This window comes from Capricornis sumatraensis, chromosome 8, assembly GCF_032405125.1.
Source record: "Capricornis sumatraensis isolate serow.1 chromosome 8, serow.2, whole genome shotgun sequence".
Classification (NCBI taxonomy): domain Eukaryota; kingdom Metazoa; phylum Chordata; class Mammalia; order Artiodactyla; family Bovidae; genus Capricornis; species Capricornis sumatraensis.
In genome coordinates, this window is record NC_091076.1 from 24,840,402 (window position 1) to 24,863,429 (window position 23,028).

The window sequence follows — 23,028 nt, forward strand, 5'->3', positions numbered from 1 at the left end:
ACTGACCCCAGGGCTGTACATGATATATTGTTAGGTGAGACAGGCAAGTTGATGAATAATTATATAATCAAATCCCATGTTTGAAGATGTTTTGTTAAATATAAGAAAATCATAAAAACCTGGGTATGCTCTATGATGTTATATATATTAAAGTATATACAGATAGTGAGGAAAGATATATACCAAAGTGTTAATAATAGTATCTCTACTGGTACAAGATTGGAAGGGAGAGTCCAGAATATCAGCTAAAGTGTTCATGTCTGTATTGCTGGAGCTTTAAAATGAGTGTGAATTACTTTATGATTTAAAAAAATTTAAGTTTTATATAAAAAGCAGACTGATTTCTCTGTCATCTCCATCTGCTGTTTTTTGAGACTGTAGAAATTCTGAGTAGAGTTTAACTCTTTGATCTTTTGTCTTCTTTCAGTTGAAGGTAGTTACATGTGATATGGTAAAGAGAATCCTGATGTCTTTTTGATGTTTTAATCTCACTACGTATATGTTTATTTTTATCTGTGTGAGTGTGTGCATGTTAAAATAAGAGTTTCATGCAGTGAGGTTGAATTTACCAGAGAAGTCAGAACTTGTGTATTCAAAAAAACACTTGTGATTCTAGCTCTGGATAAGAAGGAGCAAAGAACACTCCACCCTGTCTGTCCCCATGAATGGACTGGATAGAATAGAATGCTCTTTAAGGATTCTTGAAAGAAAATTGTAGCAGGCAGAGCAGGGGGAAAGACCGGAATTCGAAAAACCACTGAACCAGCAGCTAATTTACCTTTTTCCCATCTGAGTCCCCTCCTCTCCACCCCCAACCCTGGGACTTGAATCCTGGCAGTGAGCATCCCTGCAGACAGGAGTGCTCATGGAGAAGCCCTCTAGTTCAGGTTCAAGGAACAGGAAAGTGGTCTCCTGGCAGCTCAAGCACCTGAAACCCTGAGGGAGGAGAACTTCCTCTCTGAGCAGAGGAGTTGCAGTCCCAAGGCAGTGGTTGTTAGAAGTAACAGCAGAAGCATGATCCATGAAAGAAAAAAAAAAATCGCTGCATTATACTTCATTAAATTGAAAATGTTTGCTGTATGAAAGAGACTTAAGAAATTGGAAGATAAGCTACAGATGGGGAGAATATATTTACAAATCACATATCTGACAAAGGACTTATGTCTAGCATGTGTAGTATAAGGAACTCTCAAAACTTAGCAGTGAGAAAATAGCCCAATTAAAAAATAAGTAAAAAGACAATTCACCCAAGAAGAAACACAGATAGCAAATAGCACATAAAATGACACTCAGCCCCCATTAGCCATCAGGGATATGCAGTCTGAGGCCCTGATGAAACACTACTACACGTCTGTTATACTGACGGGAGAGTATCAGTGCCAGAGGATGCGGAGCAAGTGGAACTCTCATAATTTGCTGACGGCAATGCAAAGTGGTCCAGCCACTCCGGAAAACGATTTGGCAACTCCTTATAAATTTAACATCTACTTACCAGATGGTCAAGCAAATTTCGCTGTTAGAGAAGCAAAACATATGTTCACACAAAATGTATGTTTATAGCAGCTCCATTTATAATTGCCAGAAGCTGGAAACAACCCAGGTGGGTTGTTTAAATGGATAAACTGTGATACATTCATGTAATGGAATACTATATAGCAGGAAAGGAACTATTACTAACATATAGTAACTTGGATGAGTCTCAGCATTATGCTGAGTGCAAGAAGCCAGTCTTAGAAGATTATATTCTGTATGATTCCATTGTTTGACAGTCTGGGAAAGAAAAAAATAAGTAATGAAGAACATATCCGTGGTTGCCAGGAGCTGAGGTAGCTGAGCTAGAGATGTGGCTTAAAAGGAATATCCCCAGGGAGTCTTTTGAGGTGTTGGAACTGTTCTGGATCCTGATTTTGGTAGTGGTTACAAGACTCCACATGTGTTAAAATCCACAGAACTATACACCAAAAGGTCAATTTAACTGTAAGATAACTTAGAACAAAAGTACTGATCCCTTATGAGTAACCCATTGAGGGATTATGAACTTCTTTCAGTAAACTTACCATTTCTTTAATCTTTTTTGGAACTCCTGGAGAATTGATGTAAGCACATTTCACATATCTTCAATTTTCTATTCTTGATGTGTATTCATTCTTTCAGAGTTGTTTTTAAACAATGAGAAATTCAGAGACAGGGCTGGTGAATAAGGTGGATAAAGGTCTGGTAACAACTTTATGGTATCTTTACCATAGATGGGACTAGAAAATAATAAGCCAGTTTGGATTTCTAGGAATGATTTGCTAGATATTTGATGAACCTCTCCCTTAAATGCAACTAAACATGCTGGATACAGTAGAAAATCTTGTTAAGTATTTTATATTGTATATGCTATTGTAAATTTTAAAAAAGATCCCTTTGGGTTTTCTGTGTATATGATCCTGTTGTCTGCAAATAAAGGTGAATTTGCTTCTTTTCTAATCTGTATGCATTTTTTCTTTCCTTTACTCTTATTCTGTCCAGGACTTCATCACATTGTTGATTACAAGCAGTGATAGTGGGCATTCTTGTTTTGTCTCCGTCTTTACAGTTGAAGCATTCAGTCTTTTACCATTAAGTGTGTGGTAGCTGTAGATTTTTAAAAAATAATTTATTTATTTTTGGCTGTTCCCTAGAACAGCCAAATAAACACTCAGTTTCTTTAATAGATAGCGTGCTCTCTGTTGCTGTGTGTGGGCTTTCTCTGGTTGCGGAGGGCAGGGAGCGACTCTGTTGCAGCGCGTCAGCTTCTCCTTATGGTGACTTCTCTTGTTGTGTTTAGGTGTCAGTAGTTGGGGTGCATGGGCTCAGGAGTTGTGGTTCCTGGACTCTAGGGCACAGGTCCAGTAGCTGTGGTGCATGGGCTTAGCTGCTGGCAGCATGTGGGATCTTCCCAGACCAGGGATCATACCCGTGTCTCCTGCATTGACATGTGGATTCTTTACCATTGAGCTACCAGGGAAGCCCTGTAGATTTCTTAGAAATGCTCTTTATCAGGTTGAGGAAGTCCCCTTCTTTCCCTAGCGTGCAAAGAGTGTTCGTCATGCATGGGTGTTGAATTCTGTCAAATGCTTTTGTTCTGCTGAATTGAGTATATTTATTTTGTGAAGACGATGGATTGTACTGATTCCTTTTGAAATGTTTAAGCTTGGTTGTAATGTATATTATCCTTTTTATATTTGAATCACAATACAATTTTGCTGACATTTCATCAGGATCGTTACATGTGTGTTCATGAAGGGTATTAAGTCTGTAGTTTTTGTTACTGCGAATGTCTGTTGGTTTTATTTTTGGGATCATGCTGCCTCCTAAAATGAGCTAGGAAGCAATTCCTCTGTATTCTGAAGGAGCTGCTATCGTTTCTTCCCTGAATGTTTTCATAGTGTTTGCCGGTTAAAAGTTATGTGGGCCTGGAGTTGTTTTGCTTTTGTTTAATGGGAAGTTTTTGTTTAATATTTTTATTTATTTACTTGACTGCACCAGGTCTTCACTGTGGGATGTGAACTCTTCGGTGTGGCGTGTGGTGTCTAGTTCTGTGACCAGGGATCACACCTGGGCCGCCTGCATTGGGAGCACAGAGTCTTAGCCACTGGACTACGAGGAAGCCCCTATTGGGAAGTTTTAAAATTATGAACTCAGTTTCTTTAATAGATAGAGTGTTACTCATTTCTTTTTAATTCCATTTTGATAATTTATGTGTTCTGAGAAAATTTTTTGCATTTCATCTAGGTTATTGAATTTAATGGCATAAACATGATCACAGAAGTCCCTTATTATCCTTTTAGTGTTTGCAGAATCTTGTAATAGTGTCCTCTTTTTTAAACCTGCTATATGTCATTGACATCTTTATTTTTGATCAGTCTGGAGGTTTATCAATTTTATTGATTTATTCCAAAGAACCAGCTTTTTAAAGAAAAACTTTACAGTCTGTTTTTGTTTATTGTTTTTAGTAATTTTTATTTATTTTGGTTGCCCTGGGTCTTCATTGCTTTGGCGGGCTTCTGAATGTCAGCAGTCAGGGGGCTACTTGTCATTGCGATGTGTGGGCTTCTCATTGCAGTGGCTTCTCTTGTTGCGGAACACAGGCTCTAGGCACGTGGGCTTTAGTAGCTGTGGCATGTGGGCTCAGTAGTTGCGTCACATGGGCCCAGCTGCCCTATGGCCCATGTAATCTCGCGACCAGGGATGGAACCACGGGCAGATTCCCATCTGCTGCACTACCAGGGAAGTCCCAAGAATAGCTGTTGGTTTCAGTGATTCTGCATTTTTCTTCTTTTTTATATTTCATGATTTCCCTATCTTTATTGTTTCATTCATTCTGTTTTGGGTTTATTTTCCTTCTCTAGGTTCTTAAGGCAAAAGCTTCTGTCATTTAGTTTCTTCTTTTTTCCCATTCAGTTGCTCAGTTGTGTCCGACTCTTCGTGACCCCATGGACTGCAGCACGCCAGGCCTCCCTGTCCATCACCAACTCCCGGAGTTTACTCAAACTCATGTTCATTGAGTCGGTGATTCCATCCAACCATCTCATCCTCTGTTGTCCCCTTCTCTTCCCGCCTTCAATCTTTCCCAGCATCAGGGTCTTTTCCTCTAAGTCAGTTCTTCGCATCACGTGGCCAGAGTATTGAAGTTTCAGCTTCAGCATCAGTCCTTCCAATGAATATTTAGGCCTGATTTCCTTTAGGATGGACTGGTTTGATCTCCTTGCCATGGACTCTCAAGAGTCTTTTTCCCATTAAAAGCATTTAAAGCTAAAAATTCACTGTATTTACACCTGTGTTGTTTAGTTTCCAAATATTTGAGAATATTCCACACATCCTTTCGTTATTGATTTTTAACTTAATTCCAGCTGTGGCCAGAGAACATACTCTGTATGAATTCAACCCATATAAGTTTGTTGAGACATGTTTTATGGCCCAGTATATTATCTGTCTTGATGAATATTCCATGTGTACTTGGAACACATATCTATTCTGTTGTTGGGTGGGATTTTATGAAAATGTCAGTTAGATCCAACTGGTGGATAGTGTTAAGTCTTCTTGGTGGCACAGTGGTAAAGAATTTGCCTGCCAGTGCAGGAGAGAGGGTAGACACGAGTTTGATCCCTGGGTCTGGAAGATCCTCTGGAGTAGGAAATGGCAACCCACTCCAGTATTCTTACCTGGAGGATCCCATGGACAGAGGAGCCTGGCAGGCTACAGTCCATGGGGTCCCAAAGAGTCAGACATGACTGAGCGATTGAGCACGCACACATGCATCTGTTTCTAATTTCTCTCTTTTTCTAGTAGCTGAAAGAAGTGTTAAAATTCTCAACTGTAATAATGAATCTTCCTGTTTTTCTTTTCTGCTTTATGAATTTTGAAGTTCCTTTTGGGTGCACGTGTATTTAAGGTGGTTGTATCTTCTTGCTAAATTTGCCTTCTTCATTATTTTGAGATGTCCCTCCTTATCTCTGGTAATATTTCTTGTGTGATGTCTACTTTGTCTTATATTAATATAACCATTGAATTCTTTATGCTTATTTTTTTTATGGCATATCTCTTTCTAGCCTTTACTTTTAACCTATGTATATTTTGTATTTAATGTGAGTTTCCTGTAGATGACATGTAGTTTTCTTAGTGTTTGCTTTTTTTTTATTTTTTATTTTTTTACTTTACAATACTGTATTGGTTTTGCCTTTTTAAAAATCCAGTCTAACAAACTGTCTTTCATTTGGTTTTCTTTAGACCATTAGCATTTAATGTGATTATAAATATAGTTTCATATAAATGTATTACTTTATATGTTTTATCCCTTCTCTGTTCTTTGTTCATTTTCCCTCTACTTTTCCTGTAGTTTGAAAAATACTGAATATGTTTTAAGTATTTTATTTTATTTCTGCTATTAGCTTATTGCAAGACTGTATTTATTTAGAAGTTGCTCTTGGGTTTACTTATCACTGTTTATTGGCAAATACTGTTTTAAGAATTTCCTGTAACAATATACTTCTGTTTTTTGTCATCAAGAAATTAAAAAAATGTGGAAAATTCTGTTATGTTGACCCACATAATTACACATATTTACCCATGTAATTCTGTCATTATTTCTTTGTATTGATTCAGGTTTTTATCTGGTATTATTTGCCTTTAGCCTGAAGAACATCCTTTATTATTTCTTGTAAGATAGTGTCTGTTGGCAGTTTTCTTAGCTTTGATTTGTTTGAAAAAAGTGTTTCTTTCATTCCTATTTTTCTAGAATATTTTTGTTAGTGTTTGCAGGTTAAGTTTTTTTCTTTTAGATTTTTAAAACTGTCTTGCTTTTGTCTTCTGGCTGGTACTTACTGATTAGAAGTCTGAGTTCATTCTTATCTTTGTTTTTTTGAACATAATGTGTCTTTTTTCTTGGACCACTATCTTTATCATTGGTTTCGAGTAGTTTGATTTTTATATGCCTTGGTGTAGTATTATGAGCTTGGTGCCACTTGGGTTTGTTGAGCTTGTAGGAGCCGTGGGTTTATAATTTTCACCAAATTTGGAAGATTTTTGTCTATTTTTTATTGAAATTATTTAAAAGTATTTCCTCTTCCTCTTCTGGGATTTCATTTATACATTGGGATGTAGCCTTAGGGTGTATTTGCCATGACTTCCTGAAGCAGATGCCTGGTGACCTTCCTGCCATGGCTCTTGACCTATTACAACAGAATACTTTGGTGTCTTTTGCAGATGGCCTTTGTTTTATGACAGAAATATTTGGTTGGTGTAAATGTTATTGCGGTTTCAGACCATGAATGTTATATCATTATAACTAGGTTCAAGCACATCTTTATTAATAGGAATCATTACAGTCAGCACGTTTTTGCCAACGAGAATAAGTGTGTATATTCCTGTAGTGTAAAAATCTGTGCTTTGCAATTCAACAAACTCTTGAAAAGTGTTTTCTGTCTCTTGCTGGTTTTGGAAGGATTTTCCTTGCAAAAAGTTGTTGAGATGCTTGAAGAAGTGATAGTCATTGGTGAAAGGTCAGGTGACAACGAGGGCTTCCCTGGGTGGCTCAGATGGTAAAGAATCTGCCTGCAATGCAGAAGACCCAGGTTCGATCCCTGGGTTGGGAAGATCCCCTGAAGAAGAGAATGGCTATCCACTCCAGTATTCTTGCCTAGAGAATTCCATGGACAGAGGATCCTGGTGGGCTAGAGTCCATGGAGTTGCAAAGGGTCAGACACAACTGAGCAACTGACACTTTCACTTCAGGTGAGTATGGTGGATGAGGCAAAATTTTGTAGGCCAGTTCGTTCAACTTTTGAAGTGTTGGTTATGTAATGTGTAGTCGGGCATTGTCATGGAGAAGAATTGGGCCCTTCGTGTTGACCAATGCCAGCTGCAGGGATTGCAGCTTTCTGTTCATCTCATCGATTTGCTCAGTGTACTTCTCCGATGTAATGGTTTCACTCGGATTCAGAAAGCCGTAGTGGATCAGACTGGCAGGAGACCACCAGACTGACCACAACCTTTTATTTTGGTGCAGGTTTGGCTTTGGGAAGTGCTTTGGAGCTTTTTCTCAGTCCAGCCACTGAGCTGATTGTCACCCGGGGTTGTATAGAATCCACTTTTTGTTGCACATCACAATCACAATCACCAAATGGTTTGTTATTATTGTGTAGAATAAGAGAAGATTTTTCTGATTTGCAGTCAGCTCATGAAGCACCCACTTATTGAGCTTTTTCAGCTTTCCAGTTTGCTTCAAATGCTGAATGACCGTAGAATGGTCGATGTTGGGTTCTTCTGCACCTTCAGTAGTTGTAAGAGGATCAGCTTGATGATGTCTCTCCGTTGGTCGTTGTCAACTTCTGACGGCTGTCCACTGTGCTCTTCATCTTCGAGGCTCTCGTCTCCTTTGCAAAACTTCTTGAAGTACCACTGCACATACTGTTCGTTAGCAGTTTCTGAGCCAAGTGTGCTGTTGATGTTGCGAGTTGTCTCTGCTGCTTTGTGATCCATTTTAAACTTGAATTAAAAAATCACTGGAATTTACTTTTTGTCTAACATCGTTTCCATAGTCTAAGATTAATATAAACAGTAGGTAATAAGTCATTAGCAAAAATACATAGTGAGAAGTATGCATTAAAGTGATGTATAACATAACCACATTTATTTAAGAATGTATTCCAGTGTTGAACGGCAGAGTTCAACAATGCAAAACCACAATTACTTTTGCACCAACCTAATACATAATTTGGACTTTTCTAATATTAAGCATCTAATCCTAGTGAATAGAATTAAAATGAAAATCTTCTGTAGGATATACCTCTAAGAATGAAAAACAAATCATTTAATTGATAGATATTGTTGATAGTACCAAATGCTTTATGATGTAGTTGAATGTGATATTAATTCTCTTACTGTGCCTTGTCAAATTACTCTTACTCTTCAGTGCAGGAATCACAGCCATGGCCCTTACCCTCCAGGATTTGGTCGACATGGAGTCTGTGCACACGAAAACAAAGAGCTTGCCAAGGCGAGAGAAGCTGTTCCTCTTATAGAGGATTCTAGTAACTGTGACATTGTAAAAGCTACTCAGTAAGTCTTCCTAATGCTTTGTTTTATCCTTAGTTTCTGTTGAGTTTTAATAACCTATGTGCCGTTCATGGCACTCCTGTGTACACTTTCCTCCCTTCATACTCCAGTGATAGTATGTTTGTCATACCAGCATCAGAGCATTTGATACAGTGCAGCTTAGTTTTTTATTAATGGTCTCTTCCATTAGATTGTGAACTTCTGAGCAAAAGCATGTCTTTTTCATCTTTGTAACCCCAGTGCTTTTGCACAGTTTGTCTTGTATTAGGTGCTCAATAAATGTTCATTGAGTGAGCAGATGGTTTTAAATGACACTCGTGCTAGACTCTGAGTTTGAAACACACATCTTAGGCTTTTAAAATATACTACAACCTAAATATGAAGATGAAATAGAAGAATATAACTCACACATTTATGAGTATTTTAAACATTTATTGATTACTTTATGTGTAGCTGTTGTCTTGGGTGCACTAGAAGAAAGTCGGTAAAATAGAAACAGGTTTTCTGACCACTTGAAACTACAGTCGGTTGTTTTGCTTTCACTGAAAATGAAATATGTTTCGAGTTTCTCCTTAAGATTTCCACCTGTGGGTATTTGTATTAAATCATTTCCAGCATTATCTCCCTCATGGATCTCACTGATTGTTAACATCTACATCTCTTGCCATTGAATATGTTTTGAAATATTTCACCTGTCAGATTATGTTAATTAGTTGGCCACTTTATTAGTAATCAAATATAGGCCTGCCTGTCATCGCTGCTAATCTGCATGAAAGACACTGATGTTACTGCACAAACTTGATATATATCATTTCTGTCAAAAATGAAGATGTTTGGTGATTAGTTAGCTTGTTTGGCTTTAATGTAGACTAATATATTGCTTTATGTTTGTTAAAGAATAATTGACAATTATTTGAATATTTAATTACTAATTTACATTAACTCTGGAGGCCCTGGGAACCACTACTTTCAGTTCAGTTCAGTTTAGTTGCTCAGTTGTGTCCGATTCTTTGCAACCCCATGAATTGCAGCACGCCAGGCCTCCCTGTCCATCACCAACTCCTGGAGTTCACCCAAACTCATGTGCATCACGTCAGTGATGCCATCCAACCATCTCATCCTCTGTCGTCCCCTTCTCTTCCTGCCCCAATCCCTCCCGGCATCAGGGTCCTTTCCAATGAGTCAACCACTACTTTAGTTGAATTTTGTTTGTAGTATTATATTTATATGAAGATGAGAGTGTTCTTAAGGTAAATAGATATTTGCTTTAATTAAAATGGAAACATTTAAATGTTTCACTGCTTCCAGTAAAGCTCTGTTATAATAAGTGTGAAAAATTAGGCTCCATCACAGGGAATCTCAATAAAAACTCATGTATCTTTCCTAAAATTTTCTTCAGATCTTGGACTTTCTTAAATGGTTGTAAAAAGATATTTAGGTAAAATTTGGGAAGGGTGAAAAAGAGCTAGTTAGGATAGGTGTTTTTGTATTTTCTAAATTATCAATGTCCTAAATAATGTGTACTCTTTATGTTTCTCATGTAAAGGGAATATCTCTCTTTTCTGATTTCCAATTTTTTTATTAATTAAAATATTTTTAATTGGTGGAAAATTGGTTTACAGTTTTGTGTTGGTTTCTGCTGTATAGCAACACGAATCAGTCATAATTTTATATATATCTCCCTTCTGTTCTGAACCTCTTTCCCCTCCCCACCCTACCCCTCTAGGTCATCACAGGGGAGTATTTCTTTTCCAATAAAGTGTTAAAGTTTATATTTAAAAGATGGAGAACATATATATATGTATCATTATCAACAACTCATTTTCTCATTAATATCTTCACTTCACATTGTCAAATGGGTATCTCTATCTTTTTAAAAATGCCATAAAGACAGACAAGTACACATTTTTGATGAAGTGGAAGTTATTTAATTTAATGGTGTGGGAAACAGACATTCTGCCATTTGTTTTGATTTTGATCCTTGAAGGCATAGTGAAACATTCAGGTCCCTCTAAATAAAAGTAAGTTTCAAAGAAACTGAATGGTCTAGTAGGACATAATAGTTTCTATTGAAAAGAACTAGAGCTAATGAATGATTTTGAAAATTATTTTAGAATTAAAAAGAGATATTTCTCTCCTGCTTTTCATTCTGATAGTTAAATAACTCTCAAATATCCCTTCACTCTTTCCCTCGTTTTCCTTTTCCATTCCTTTTACCTGAGGCGCCCTTTGCTGATCACCTGTCTCTAATACAAGAGCCTCTAAACTGGTCTCTCAGTCTTCACCTAAAATTAGCTTCCATACTGCACCAATGTGATCTTTCTTACAGCCCAAAGCCTGAGTGCTTTCTTCTTTAAAACCTGCACTGGCTTCCCCTTGAGCCATAAAGACTAAATTTCAAAGCATGGCAGAGAATCATGCAGGCTTTGCCTGCCTCTCCTAGCCTCATCTCCTGCCATTCCCTTTCTTATGCTTTATGCTTTTGTGGTGCTGAATTGCTTATTATTTCTCCAAGTGTCTGTGTAGTTTGAGATCTCTGGTTTTCATACATGCTATTCCCTCTGCCTGAAATGTCTTCCCTTCATAGCTTGTATATCGTGTTCCATCTACTTCAGGAAGGGCTAATCATTCCTTCCTTTTCTGTGCCTGCACCATGTCCATGTTTTATTGTTGAATTTATCCCGTTCCAGTTTGCTTTTAGTCTCGCTCCCTTATTGTGAGATCATTGCTTGGGCTTTGTTTGATTCGGGGGTAAGATTATTGTCCAGAGTCAGCACCATGCATTCCTGATGCGTAGTGGAAGATCCAGTGAAACTTATTGAAAGAGGGAAACTGAATGGTAAAAGTTTATTCCAGAAAATTAAGTAAGTCCAGATAGATTCATCTGTCTCATCAGCTAGTAGCCAAGTTTACTTCTGTTGTTTGGCTTTACATTCCATCCACTTTGTGAATACCTTTGCTAATTATTGTATTTCTGTGTTGACCAAAAGACACACTGGATAAAGACATGGTAAAAGAAAGAAATTTTGATAGCTGAAATTATTTTAATGGTATCAGTTATGCCTTTTATTTTCTATCTTATTGCAGATACGGAATTTTTGAACGATGTAAAGAGTTGGTAGAAGCAGGATATGATGTCAGGCAACCAGACAAAGAAAATGTGTCTCTTCTTCATTGGGCTGCCATTAACAACAGGCTGGATCTTGTAAAGTAAGATGAGATATATGTGTGTTAAGTGTGTGTTTTATAATTCTAAACCTTTCCTTCATTTGTCTTTTCTCTTTTCAAGTGCAGGTATGTATGTTGAGCCATCTCTAATCTTTTATTATAAGTGAATGCTTGAACTTTGTGCCATGCACAGTGGTTATCATAGTATTGAAAAGGACCTCAGAAATCATCTGGACCAGGACTCTCACTGGCCCAAAAGAAAAATTAAAAATGAAGTCACAGTTCAGGCAATGAATTTGAACATTTTTGGACATGGAACAACAGGCTGATTCAAAACTGGGAAAGGAGTACATCAAAGCTGTATATTGTCACTCTGCTTATTTAACTTACACAGAGTACATCATGCGAAAAGCTGGGCTGGATGAAGCACAGGCTGGAATCAACATGGCTGGTAGAAATATCAATAACCTCAGATATGCAGATGATACCACCCTTATGGCAGAAAGTGAAGAGGAACTAAAGAGCCTCTTGATTAAAGTGAAAGAGGAGAGTGAAAAAGCTGACTTAAAACTCAACATTCAAAAAACTAAGATCATGGCATCTGGTCCCATCACTTCATGGTAAATAGATGGGGAAAAAATGGAAACAGTGACAGACTTTTTTTTCTTGTACTCCAAAATCACTGCGGATGGTGACTGCAACCTTGAAAGTTTTAAAAGACACTTGCTCCTTGGAAGAAAAGCTATGAGAAACCTAGACAGCGTATTAAAAAGTAGAGACATTACTTTGCTGACAAAGGTCCGTATAGTCCAAGCTATGTATTTTGCAGTAGTCATGTATGGATATGAGAGTTGGGTCATAAGGCTGAGCGCTGAAGAACTGATGCTTTTGAACTGTGGTGCTGGATAAGACTCTTGAGAGTCCCTTGGATGGCAAGGGGATCAAACCAGTCAATTTTTAAGGAAATCAATCCTGAATATTCATTGAAAGGACTGGTGCTGAAGCTGAAACTCTAATACTTTGGCCACCTGATGTGAAGAACTGACTCAGTGGAAAAGACCCTGATGCTGGGAAAGATTGAAGGCAGGAGGAGAAGGGGATGACAGAGGACGAGATGCTTGGATGGCATCACCAACTCAATGGACATGAGTTTGAATAAGCTCCAGGAGATGGTGAAGGACAAGGAAGCCTGGTGTGCTGCAGTCCATGGGGTCACACAGAGTAGGACATGATTGAGTGACTGAACAATAACAACATGTTTTTCGCAATGGAACAGATAGTTTCACCAAGTTTAAAAGAATCACTGAAATTGTTATATTGTAATAATGCCAGGAGGAATGGATGGGTAGGGGAATAATTTAATAGCAAAATTAAATATGGAATACATTTTAGATTAGGCATGTATTAGATTGTATAACATTATTCCCCTATATAAAGCACTACTGTGGGTTTTTTTGTTTTATATCTTAGCGTGTAAAATGTGTATGTGTACATGTTATGTATTATATACATTTAAAATCCTTGTGGTTTAGGAAAGTAAAAATATACTGAAGGTTAGAATAATGAGATATACTCACAGCCATACTCCTTTTCTGTGGAAATAAACTGGTGTGTTGTTTAGATAATATATATGAAGCACAACTTTGAAATAATGAGATTAATTCCTGTAAGCCACAGAAGAAGATAAGTCTCTTTACCGTATAGTTTCACTTTATACAATGTATCCCATCAATGCCTCCAAAATAGAGAGTGAAATGCTCAAAATGTCTAACTTTTCTGGAAGAATTTTGAATTATTTTTTTGCTACCTACTTTTAGCATCATTATTTCCACATAGTAATTCTAACTTTAAGCTGTTAGCTGTGATATAGTTTCACCTTTCTTCTTGCAAGTTAAGTAGAACATCTGTAATAGAAACCTTTTAAATATAAACCATTGCAAGAATTTTGTGGTTAGAATAAGCAGAGAGTAGTTATTGTGTGTTTAGTTGTAAAGAAATACTCATGACAGCAGGAATAATTACTTACATGATGAGAATATTTCACCAGGGATCTGTTTGATGCTGTTATGTGAATCTTTCAGACTTCTGCAGATCTGAGTGTTTTAGAGAGGGGCATTATTATAATTTCTGTTTCAAATACTTTTATTACTAAGAAAAATGGATGTTTTCTTTCTTAGTATGAATTTTAAATTTTAAATCTTATTTTCATTTATGTTTGCTCTTAACAGGTTTTATATTTCAAAAGGTGCTGTGGTAGATCAGTTGGGTGGTGATTTAAATTCAACTCCTCTTCACTGGGCCATCAGGTAAAGGTTTCTTTAAATACTGAAATTGCTGTTCAGAATCAAAACTGACTTACGTATTTTCTGAACATTAAAGACCAGCACTTTGCAATAGAATTTTCTGTGAAGATGGAAATGTTCGTGCTGTCCAGTAAAGTAGTGCCACTAGCCACATGTGAAATGTAAAGTATGGCTAATGCCACTAAGGAATTGCGTTTTTAATTTTAGCTAATTTGCATTTAAATAACTATATATGGCCAGTAGTTCATATTGGAATTGCAGTTACAGACCACTTGAAAGACTTTCTTTTGTTTTTACTCCTTCATTAAAAAAAATATACAGTTTTAAAGAGTTTCCATAGATGATGTTTTTGTGTTTAATTGAGGGCCCAAACTAAGTCAAAGTAAATATTTTTAATATTTGATCACATGGACAAATGTGGTAGTTTAGTGAGTGCAAACTCCATCAGTTCTTTTCCCTGATATGTACTGGTATCTGAAGCTGAAGTTAGTAAGTGTCTATTTGGATACTTAGCAACTTCTTCATCTTTCATTTTAACTCCATGCTCTGTGATCGGTGGCATTGATACGAACCTGAAAGTGAAGTGGATAATTGTTCATTTAAGGCAAGGAGTTGAATCTTTTCTCTGGAGTTGAGAATTTTGAAGAATCTGGAGTTAGCTCATCCCCTTAAGCTACAGTGCTTTACATAGAAATGAACCATATTCAAAGAGAAATATTTAATTCCTAAGAACAGTATTATCACCTGTGGTCTGGGAATTGTTACCCTTCATTCAGCATACCTGTTTCATGATTATTTTTTGTTTTTAAAATAACAATGGCAAAGTCCAAATGATTTTTAATTTCCATTTTTATTGTTAGTTATGTAAAATTATTTACACATGGTAGTAGTCTTAATAAGGTCGATTGGTGAAAGGGAAGTCGCTCAGTCGTGTTCAACTCTTTGCGACCCCATGGACTGTAGCCTACCAGGCTCCTCTGTCCATGGGATTTTCCAGGCAATAGTACTGGAGTGGATTGCCATTTCCTTCTCCAGGGGATCTTCCCAATCCAGGGATTGAACCTGGGTCTCCCGCATTGTAGACAGATGCTTTACCATCTGAGGCACCAGGGAAGTCCTTAAGGTAGATTGGAGGTTATTATTAAGCTTATTACCTGCACTCAAGAAGGACTGTCCAGATAGTTCTAAGTTTCGAATATGTACGTAAAAGATATTTAGAGAAGCTCCAGTGTTTTAAAAATCTGTGCACTGTTAAGAAATACTCTTTATATCTAACCACAGTCCCTTATGTCTTAGAAATGCTAGTTTCTCCCTAAATTTTTCTCTTTTGCACTATAGAGTACAGTATAATTTTTGTTCTTTCTTTTTCCAGACAAGGGCATTTACCTATGGTCATATTATTACTGCAGTATGGTGCAGACCCCGCTCTCATTGACGGAGAGGGATTCTGCGGCATCCACCTGGCAGTGTTATTTCAGCACATGCCCATTATAGCATATCTCATCTCTAAAGGACAGGTATGTTTTGAGACATATTTTGTATTGCAGCTGTTGTAAATCTGAAAGGACTCAGAGGATCATTAGTAATAGTCCTCATTTTTAAGGTATACAAATCATTTTACAGATACCTGAATGTTCAAATACTAGCCTCAGTAAGTCTAGCTATTGAATACTGCTTTTCCAGCTTCACTGGAGCAAAAAGGATAGGTCATTTAGCTCAGTAACATATAATAGTTGTTTCTGAAACTTGTAAGCTTATAATAGTTTTTCTTGTGATCCCAGTAATTTGCAGAGTTTTTCAAAAAACATGACTTTAAAGCCTGTATTTTTCTTTTGGTTGAATGTGGAAATGGTAGTCAGATCACTAGATTAACCCATCATTTGCTTTCATTATTTGAGGCCAAGTGGAGACCAGTTTGAATGCATGTTTCTTATTGTTCCCTGAAGTAATCCCATGGAAAATGACTTGCCTTAAGAGATATTCATTTATGGCACTGGTTAAATTATGGGTTGTTGGCAGTGGGAGTTTCACTGTCAGTTCTGCTTGCCTGGGATATGCTTTCTGGTAACAACTAGTTTATATATCAGTAGTTTTGTGTAGCAGGAATGGAAGCATGTTTGCACAAATGCTGTTGGAATGACTGTATTCTGTTTAAATAAGCACTTTCTGTTAGACTTAGCAATTCAAGTAGAATAATTATAACCTCTTGGTTCTCATTTTGGAAAACTATATGAAGAGTCATCTTTTCTACTTCACTTTGGGCTTCTTCCTCCAAGGCCTGTAAGAATATTCAGTCACTGACTTTTTTGGGGGGTTGGGGCCCCTTGGTTGAGGCATTATATACCTCAACTCTGGACCCATTTTTTTAAGTGGACCGTATGTTCTTGGAGCTATGGTTTCCTTTTTATTTCCTGTATTCTCAAAAATAGAAAAGAATTTTTCATGTTTTACTCTTTGAAACATAGTAAATCCAGAAATACAATATGCTTTGTATTCTTGCCTCAGAAGGTAGAATTCACTCTTACTGAAAGTGTTTAAGTAGAGACTGGATGATTTTGTCCAAGAAGTGATAGTTTGAATTAATGTGTCAGTTAAAGTCTAAACTAGATAACTTCTAAGGTCTCTACTGTCTCATATTTGATGGTGATTATCAACATTTTTCTGTCCCTTAGTCATCTTCCACTCACAACGTACAACATTTTAAATCATATATTCAGATTTTTCCCCTTAAAAATATTTTGTAGCAGTCAGTGGATTTTTACCCTATGGATATGAAACAGAACATTATTTTATTCAAATGATATTTGAACACTTGTAGACACACTATGGTGTGAATGTATTAAAGAGATACTCTTACTAAGAGAGGAAATGGAAACTTGACTGTGTTTACAGTTAGGCTGATCAACTCTTCTTCTTTAACAGAGTGTGAATACGATAGATGTAAACGGGCAGACACCTCTCATGTTATCAGCTAACAAAGTACTTGGGTAAGTAAGTTTAATTGAATTGCCTTATTCTGACTCTTGATTCCAGCAATTTAAGTATCTTATTCTATGTGAGGTGACACAACATTCTGAAGAAAGTAAGATTTTCCATCTCGTGACTGTGACATGCACTTTTAATGTAGTTGCAGTTAGAAAAGCAGCATTGAAATAAATTTTCTCTTTTCTGATAGCTTTGGGGAAAAGTTTGAAAGCTACTAATAAGAAAAAACTTTCTTACAGAACACCTGGAGATTCCAAAGTGTAAACTTATTAACAGAATTTGCATTTCTTAGTTTACGTTTCTGAAGAATGGCTACAGGTTTAAATGCTCCCATAATTTGACATGTAGATGATAAATATGCATTTCAAAAAACAATAAGTTTGAGGGTTCTCTGATATTGTAGCCATTCTTCAGAAACGTAAACTAAGAAATGCAAATTCTGTTAATAAGTATACGCTTACTACTTGTGATTATTGGCCACCATATTGTCCAACTTCTGTCATTCTTCTGCTCAAATACATGCTACACTTTGTCCTTTATCAGTTTTGTTTCCAGTGTTGTACTTAGTTTCTGAGTCTGCTTTTACTTAGGATGTTACTCCTAGGAACTGAGTTAGTTCTGATGCTATTTTCTTTTAGTTCCTAGAGTGATAGGGCTCAAATTTGGGGTAGAATTTTGTCAAAAAGCATTTTGTCATTTTTGCTAGTAACTCTCAGGTCATGTATAATATTTAAAAATCTTGAATAGAATGAGTAAAATAGATTATTATTTTATTATAGGAATCTCTTGAGTAGTCATGAAAGAAGTAAAGGTGTTCAAGATGAAGTAAAAAATATTTCATTGAATTCTACTTTCAAGTCCATAACTTTCTATGATAAATAATTTAGGGCATTTTTATAACACCCTATGTAATAAGTGGTTGGAGGGAGAATGTGAAGTTAGCTTTTGGTTTATCTCCTCAAATATGATATTGTACGTTTAATTTTTTAATTGGAAAAATAACATAGCATTTAGTGTTGGCCAAAGTAAAAAAAAAAAGTTAACCATTAGATCAGCAGCATGAAAACAAAAATTTGAAAAACAAAAGCAATTATTCCATTGTATTGATGTTAAAATTACATTATGTAGCAGACAATTAATACATTTCTCTTGGGGCAGCAACTTGGGCCTCACCAGTATTAGCACCTAGAATAAAACTCTGCACAGAGAAGTTCTGCAGTTTTCAGAATCCTTACTGATTGGTTCATTGATACATTATCAAACAGGTTCATTATTTACATTTACCCTTCAAATCATTCTAATAAATGTTGTTTTGGTGTTTTATTGTTTTGAGACAGGCCAGAACCAACTGGATTTCTTTTAAAGTTTAATCCTTCTCTCAATATAGTTGATAAAATACATCAAAACACTCCACTTCACTGGGCAGTTGCAGCAGGAAACGTTAGTGCTGTTGATAAGCTCTTGGAAGCTGGTTCTAGCCTGGATGTCCGAAATGTTAAGGTATGGCCAGGTGTTTATCTCTCTTAGTTTATTATGTCTTCAGTTACCACAAGATACATAGAAACAATAATAGTTGGCTACCCTTGTAATAAATACATTGAATCTATGATTCTTGTGAGTTTGTGAAACTTGTTTAGCTTTGGGGCTTGCCTGGTGGCTCAGTGGCTAAGATTCCACGCTCCCAATGCAGGGAGCCTGGGTTCAATCCCTGGTCAGGGAAGTAGGCCCCACATACCCCAAGAGTTCGCATACCACAGCTATAAAAGATCCTCCATGCGCAACTAAAGATCGCATGTGCCGCAACCAAGATGTGGCTCAGCCAAATAAATAAATATTCAAAAAAAAGTTTAGTACCTATGCTGTATCAAAAATAAAATTGAACTTTTTCTTTCTTTTTTAGGGAGAAACCCCTCTTGACATGGCCCTGCAAAACAAAAATCGGCTCATTATTCACATGCTAAAAACAGAGGCCAAAACTCGAGCCAACAAAAATTTCAGACTTTGGAGATGGCTGCAGAAATGCGAGGTATTTTCATGCAGGGCCTATCCTGTGGGCTCTAAGAACTGTTTTGTCCATTTGTTTTTGTGTTTGAAGGCATCAGGGAAAACCAAGGAGTTGGCCTACTGCTGCATTGTATCTGCCAATTATATCTTTCCCATATACCCTGTAACCCAGAGTTGGAAATTTGGCACTTTTAATGGCAGTTTATTGTTGGTTCTCAGCTAGATGGCTCAACAGCTCCATGTTACCTTTTGAATACTGTAGCATACTTCCATGTTTATTTCATGAGTGAATTGAAACACAAATAGTTTAGATTCTTAGAGATGCAAAAGGAAAAATCCTTGTTGCAAGGAATTTTATAGGAGTTATTCTTAAAGAACTTGTTCCCATTAAAATTTTTTTCAAAGGGGAAATCATAACATTCAAAACGTTTTCTTAGAATCAGGAGGAATTAAACTTAAAAAATGACAGTGTTGCAAGCTTCAGGCATATGATGTCACTTCATAAAATTAAAAGCACCCAGAATTTTGAGAGATGAAACCCAACCTTTATTCTTCTTTTTTTTAACTTGGCAGTTCTTCTAAGTGGTTGTCTTCTAAAGTTAAAAGTGAGCAACAACAACAAAAAAGTGAATGGAATGATAGAAAAATTAGATTAGAGTGGTCAGCTTGCTATTATGTCCAGCAAAATCTAAGTTGTAATAGAGAATATATTATTAAAATGGATATTGGATTGATTTTACTGTTTAACGTCTTCACATACGATAGTGTTGTCTTCAGAATGTATAGAATACCTTCAGGTTCTAGATTAACAGGCATGAGATTTCTTTGCAGAGGATCCTCACGAATACTACACCAATTCTGCAAGGGAGAAAAACAGAAATAACAGTTACTCCCTGGTCTCCTTTGCCATCTCCTCTGCTCCCTCCCCTGCTTTATTAATAGAGTGTCCCAGGGTTTTGTCCTGGGACCTCTTTTCTGTCTAGTCATTCCCTTGGTGGTTTCATGTGCTCCCATGGCTTTAAATGCTGTCTATATGTTGACAACAGCCAAATGTATCTCTAGTTCAGACCTATCCAGTTACCTACTTGATTTATCCATTCACCATCCAAAACTGAGCTCCTCATCTCTCCTCCCCACTGCCCCCAACTATTCTGTCCAGAGCTTCCCCATCTCAGTAGGTGGCAACTTACTCTCCAGTGACCTTTGCCTCTTTGTCGTATCACGTATCCAGTCCATCAGAAAAACATATCGGCTAGTTCTGCCCTCAGTATATATCCAGCATCTGACCCTTCTCACCACTTTACCATGAAATTTTGGTCCAGCAAAATGAATTCCTGCAGCTCTCTGACATTTTCCTGTCTCTACTCACCTCTAGTCTCATCTCAGTAGAGCAGTCAGATGAATCTTACAATGTAAGTCAAATCCTATCATTTATCTGCTCAGAATCCTGTGATGTTTCCCCCTTTCTCCCAGAATAAAAGCCAAAAACCTTAGAACAGACAACGTACTAAGTGAATTTTAGAAAAGCTTCCATTCAGCTTTCTCTGTACTCTAAAATTCTCTTAGTACGTTGGTCTGTCTGTCTTCCCCTGCTAGAATTTAGGATCCATGAGAGAAAGACTTTAAATTCATTGATGTGTTCCCAAGTGCCTAGAACAGTGCCTAGCATATGATGTACACTGGAATATTTGTTGAACAAGGAAATAGTGTGGCTCATCTGTGAGTGTTGTATCTGCAATTAAAATTGTGAGATTCACATTTAATTATTATTTCTGTTCTGAGATTATATAGCATGTAGATTCTAAGTTTACCTTTAAAAAAACAACCCTAGACTTGCTCATTTTGTGTTATCATGCAAATTAGAATTGGAAGCATATTAAAGACTTCCTATCATTTGAAATTGACTTCCCTGGTAGCATCTGCCTGCCATGTGGGAGACCTGGGTTCAGTCCCTGGGTCGGGAAGATCCCCTGGAAAAAGAAATGGCAACCTACTCCAGTATTCTTGCCTGGAGAATCCCATGGGCGGAAGAGCCTGGTGGGCTACAGTCCACGGTGTCACAAAGAATCGGACAATCATTTGAAATTAGCCATCCTCAGAATGTGGTTTAGAGGAGTAAAGATTGTAGAAGATCAGTTCAGTTCAGGTCAGTCGCTCAGTCATGTCCAACTCTTTTCGACCCCATGAATCGCAGCACGCCAGGCCTCCCTGTCCATCACCAACTCCCGGAGTTCACTCAGATTCATGTCCATCGAGTCAGTGATGCCATCCAGCCATCTCATCCTCTGTCGTCCCCTTCTCCTCCTGCCCCTAATCCCTCCCAGCATCAGAGTCTTTTCCAGTGAGTCAACCCTTCGCATGAGGTGGCCAAAGTACTGGAGTTTCAGCTTTAGCATCATTCCTTCCAAGGAAATCCCAGGGCTGATCTCCTTCAGAATGGACTGGTTGGATCTCCTTGCAGTCCAAGGGACTCTCAAGAGTCTTCTCCAACACCACAGTTCAAAAGCATCAATTCTTCGGCGCTCAGCCTTCTTCACAGTCCAACTCTCACATCCATACAAAGGTCATGCATACTGGAGTTAAGGGACCACATTGCATGTGGCGTCCAGCTTTAATACAGACAGCCACAGTGTTGCTTCCTTCTTTTAACTTTGTGGAATAAACTGCTATTATTAGCATCCAAGGATGTGTTTCAGACTTTGGCCTCCCTGTGACGTGACACTGAGAACTACTCTCTTCTTGCAAGTCCCTTCCCTGGCTTGACTGGAACACTGCTTCTGGTCCTCATCCTGCTTTTCTGGTCATACCGGTCACACTTCCTTACTTGCCTTTTGGGACTTAGCTTTTTTCCCCTTGAGTGTTCCTGTTGGCCAAGCTTCTGCCCTTTTCACCTGCACACAGTCCTCAGGATGCTTTTCATTCTTGTCTTTCCAGTCAGTGTACTAATTAAAGACTAAGTTTTGACCTGTATGGTAGATCTGCTTTTCTAACTGAGTCCTGGCTATCTCCTAGATGTCTGTAATTCCACATGCCCTAAAAGAAAGTCATCTTTTCTGCAGACTTGTTCCTTCTGACCTTCTTTATTAGGGCATGGCACCATGCAGTGCCCATATTGGAACTCTTGTACTTTCTTTGTTGAAGCTTGGGTATATTGATTTTTTGTGTGGTCTTTTTGTCCTGCTTTATGCCTTCTGACATATAATACTGTTTGAAAGAAATTATTTTTTTAAATGTCAGCTATCACTAACACGTTTCTAGAAGATCAACATTTCTTGGAGTGGAAGATAGCAAAACTAAATATGTTTAAGCAACATTTTATTGCAAGATTTAAAAGATTACTTTCAGGATTTGTAATTTCTTAAAGTTCAGATTTATCTATCAGCAATTTTGAAGGGAAACTGTGTTGTGCTGTTGTATTAACTTACTATATATTTAGGAAATAGTTTTACTTTTGAACTAACTATTATTAGATGCTTAGGAGGTAAAACCCATTAAGTTCTAAAATTCTGAATCTCTTAATAGGTCTTCCTGCTGCTGCTACTTTCTGTGATTACCATGTGGGCTGTTGGATACATATTGGACTTTGATTCAGATTCTTGGCTTTTAAAAGGATTTCTTTTAATAATATTGTTTTTTCTGATGTCTTTGTTTCCAAGGTATGTATTAGTCTTTGCAAAGCTGGTTATTGCATTTCCAGTTTGAGTACTCTTTTTTTTACTGTTATTAGCTGGAACCACAGATTTTTATTGGGCTATGAATGTTACTTATCACATAGAATGATCCTCAAGGTGGGAGGGCAGGGCTTTGGTGGTATATGATTTGACTGAAAGCAAATTGGTCAATCCAATAATTTAATTACCTTGACAATTGGTAGAGAATAAATATCCTAGCTCACTTTTTTTCCCTGGGTTACTTTTTGAATTGTTAATGAATAATGAGAAGATTTTTGTAACTATTTTACATCTTGAAGCATTTTTGCCCATTTTTC

At 37.2% G+C, this 23,028-nt stretch overlaps 1 protein-coding gene across 1 annotated transcript in view; it reads left to right on the top strand.

Moving 5' to 3' along the window:
- The window catches only part of ZDHHC13 (zinc finger DHHC-type palmitoyltransferase 13), a 52,349-nt gene that overhangs the window by 6,527 nt on the left and 22,794 nt on the right, over positions 1 to 23,028 (top strand). The window contains exons 2-9 of the mRNA XM_068977213.1: positions 8,438 to 8,583; positions 11,668 to 11,790; positions 13,977 to 14,054; positions 15,424 to 15,568; positions 16,974 to 17,038; positions 18,374 to 18,536; positions 18,937 to 19,062; positions 22,563 to 22,696. Coding sequence (XP_068833314.1) covers positions 8,438 to 8,583; positions 11,668 to 11,790; positions 13,977 to 14,054; positions 15,424 to 15,568; positions 16,974 to 17,038; positions 18,374 to 18,536; positions 18,937 to 19,062; positions 22,563 to 22,696 — 980 coding nt within the window. The remainder of the gene's footprint in view (positions 1 to 8,437; positions 8,584 to 11,667; positions 11,791 to 13,976; positions 14,055 to 15,423; positions 15,569 to 16,973; positions 17,039 to 18,373; positions 18,537 to 18,936; positions 19,063 to 22,562; positions 22,697 to 23,028) is intronic.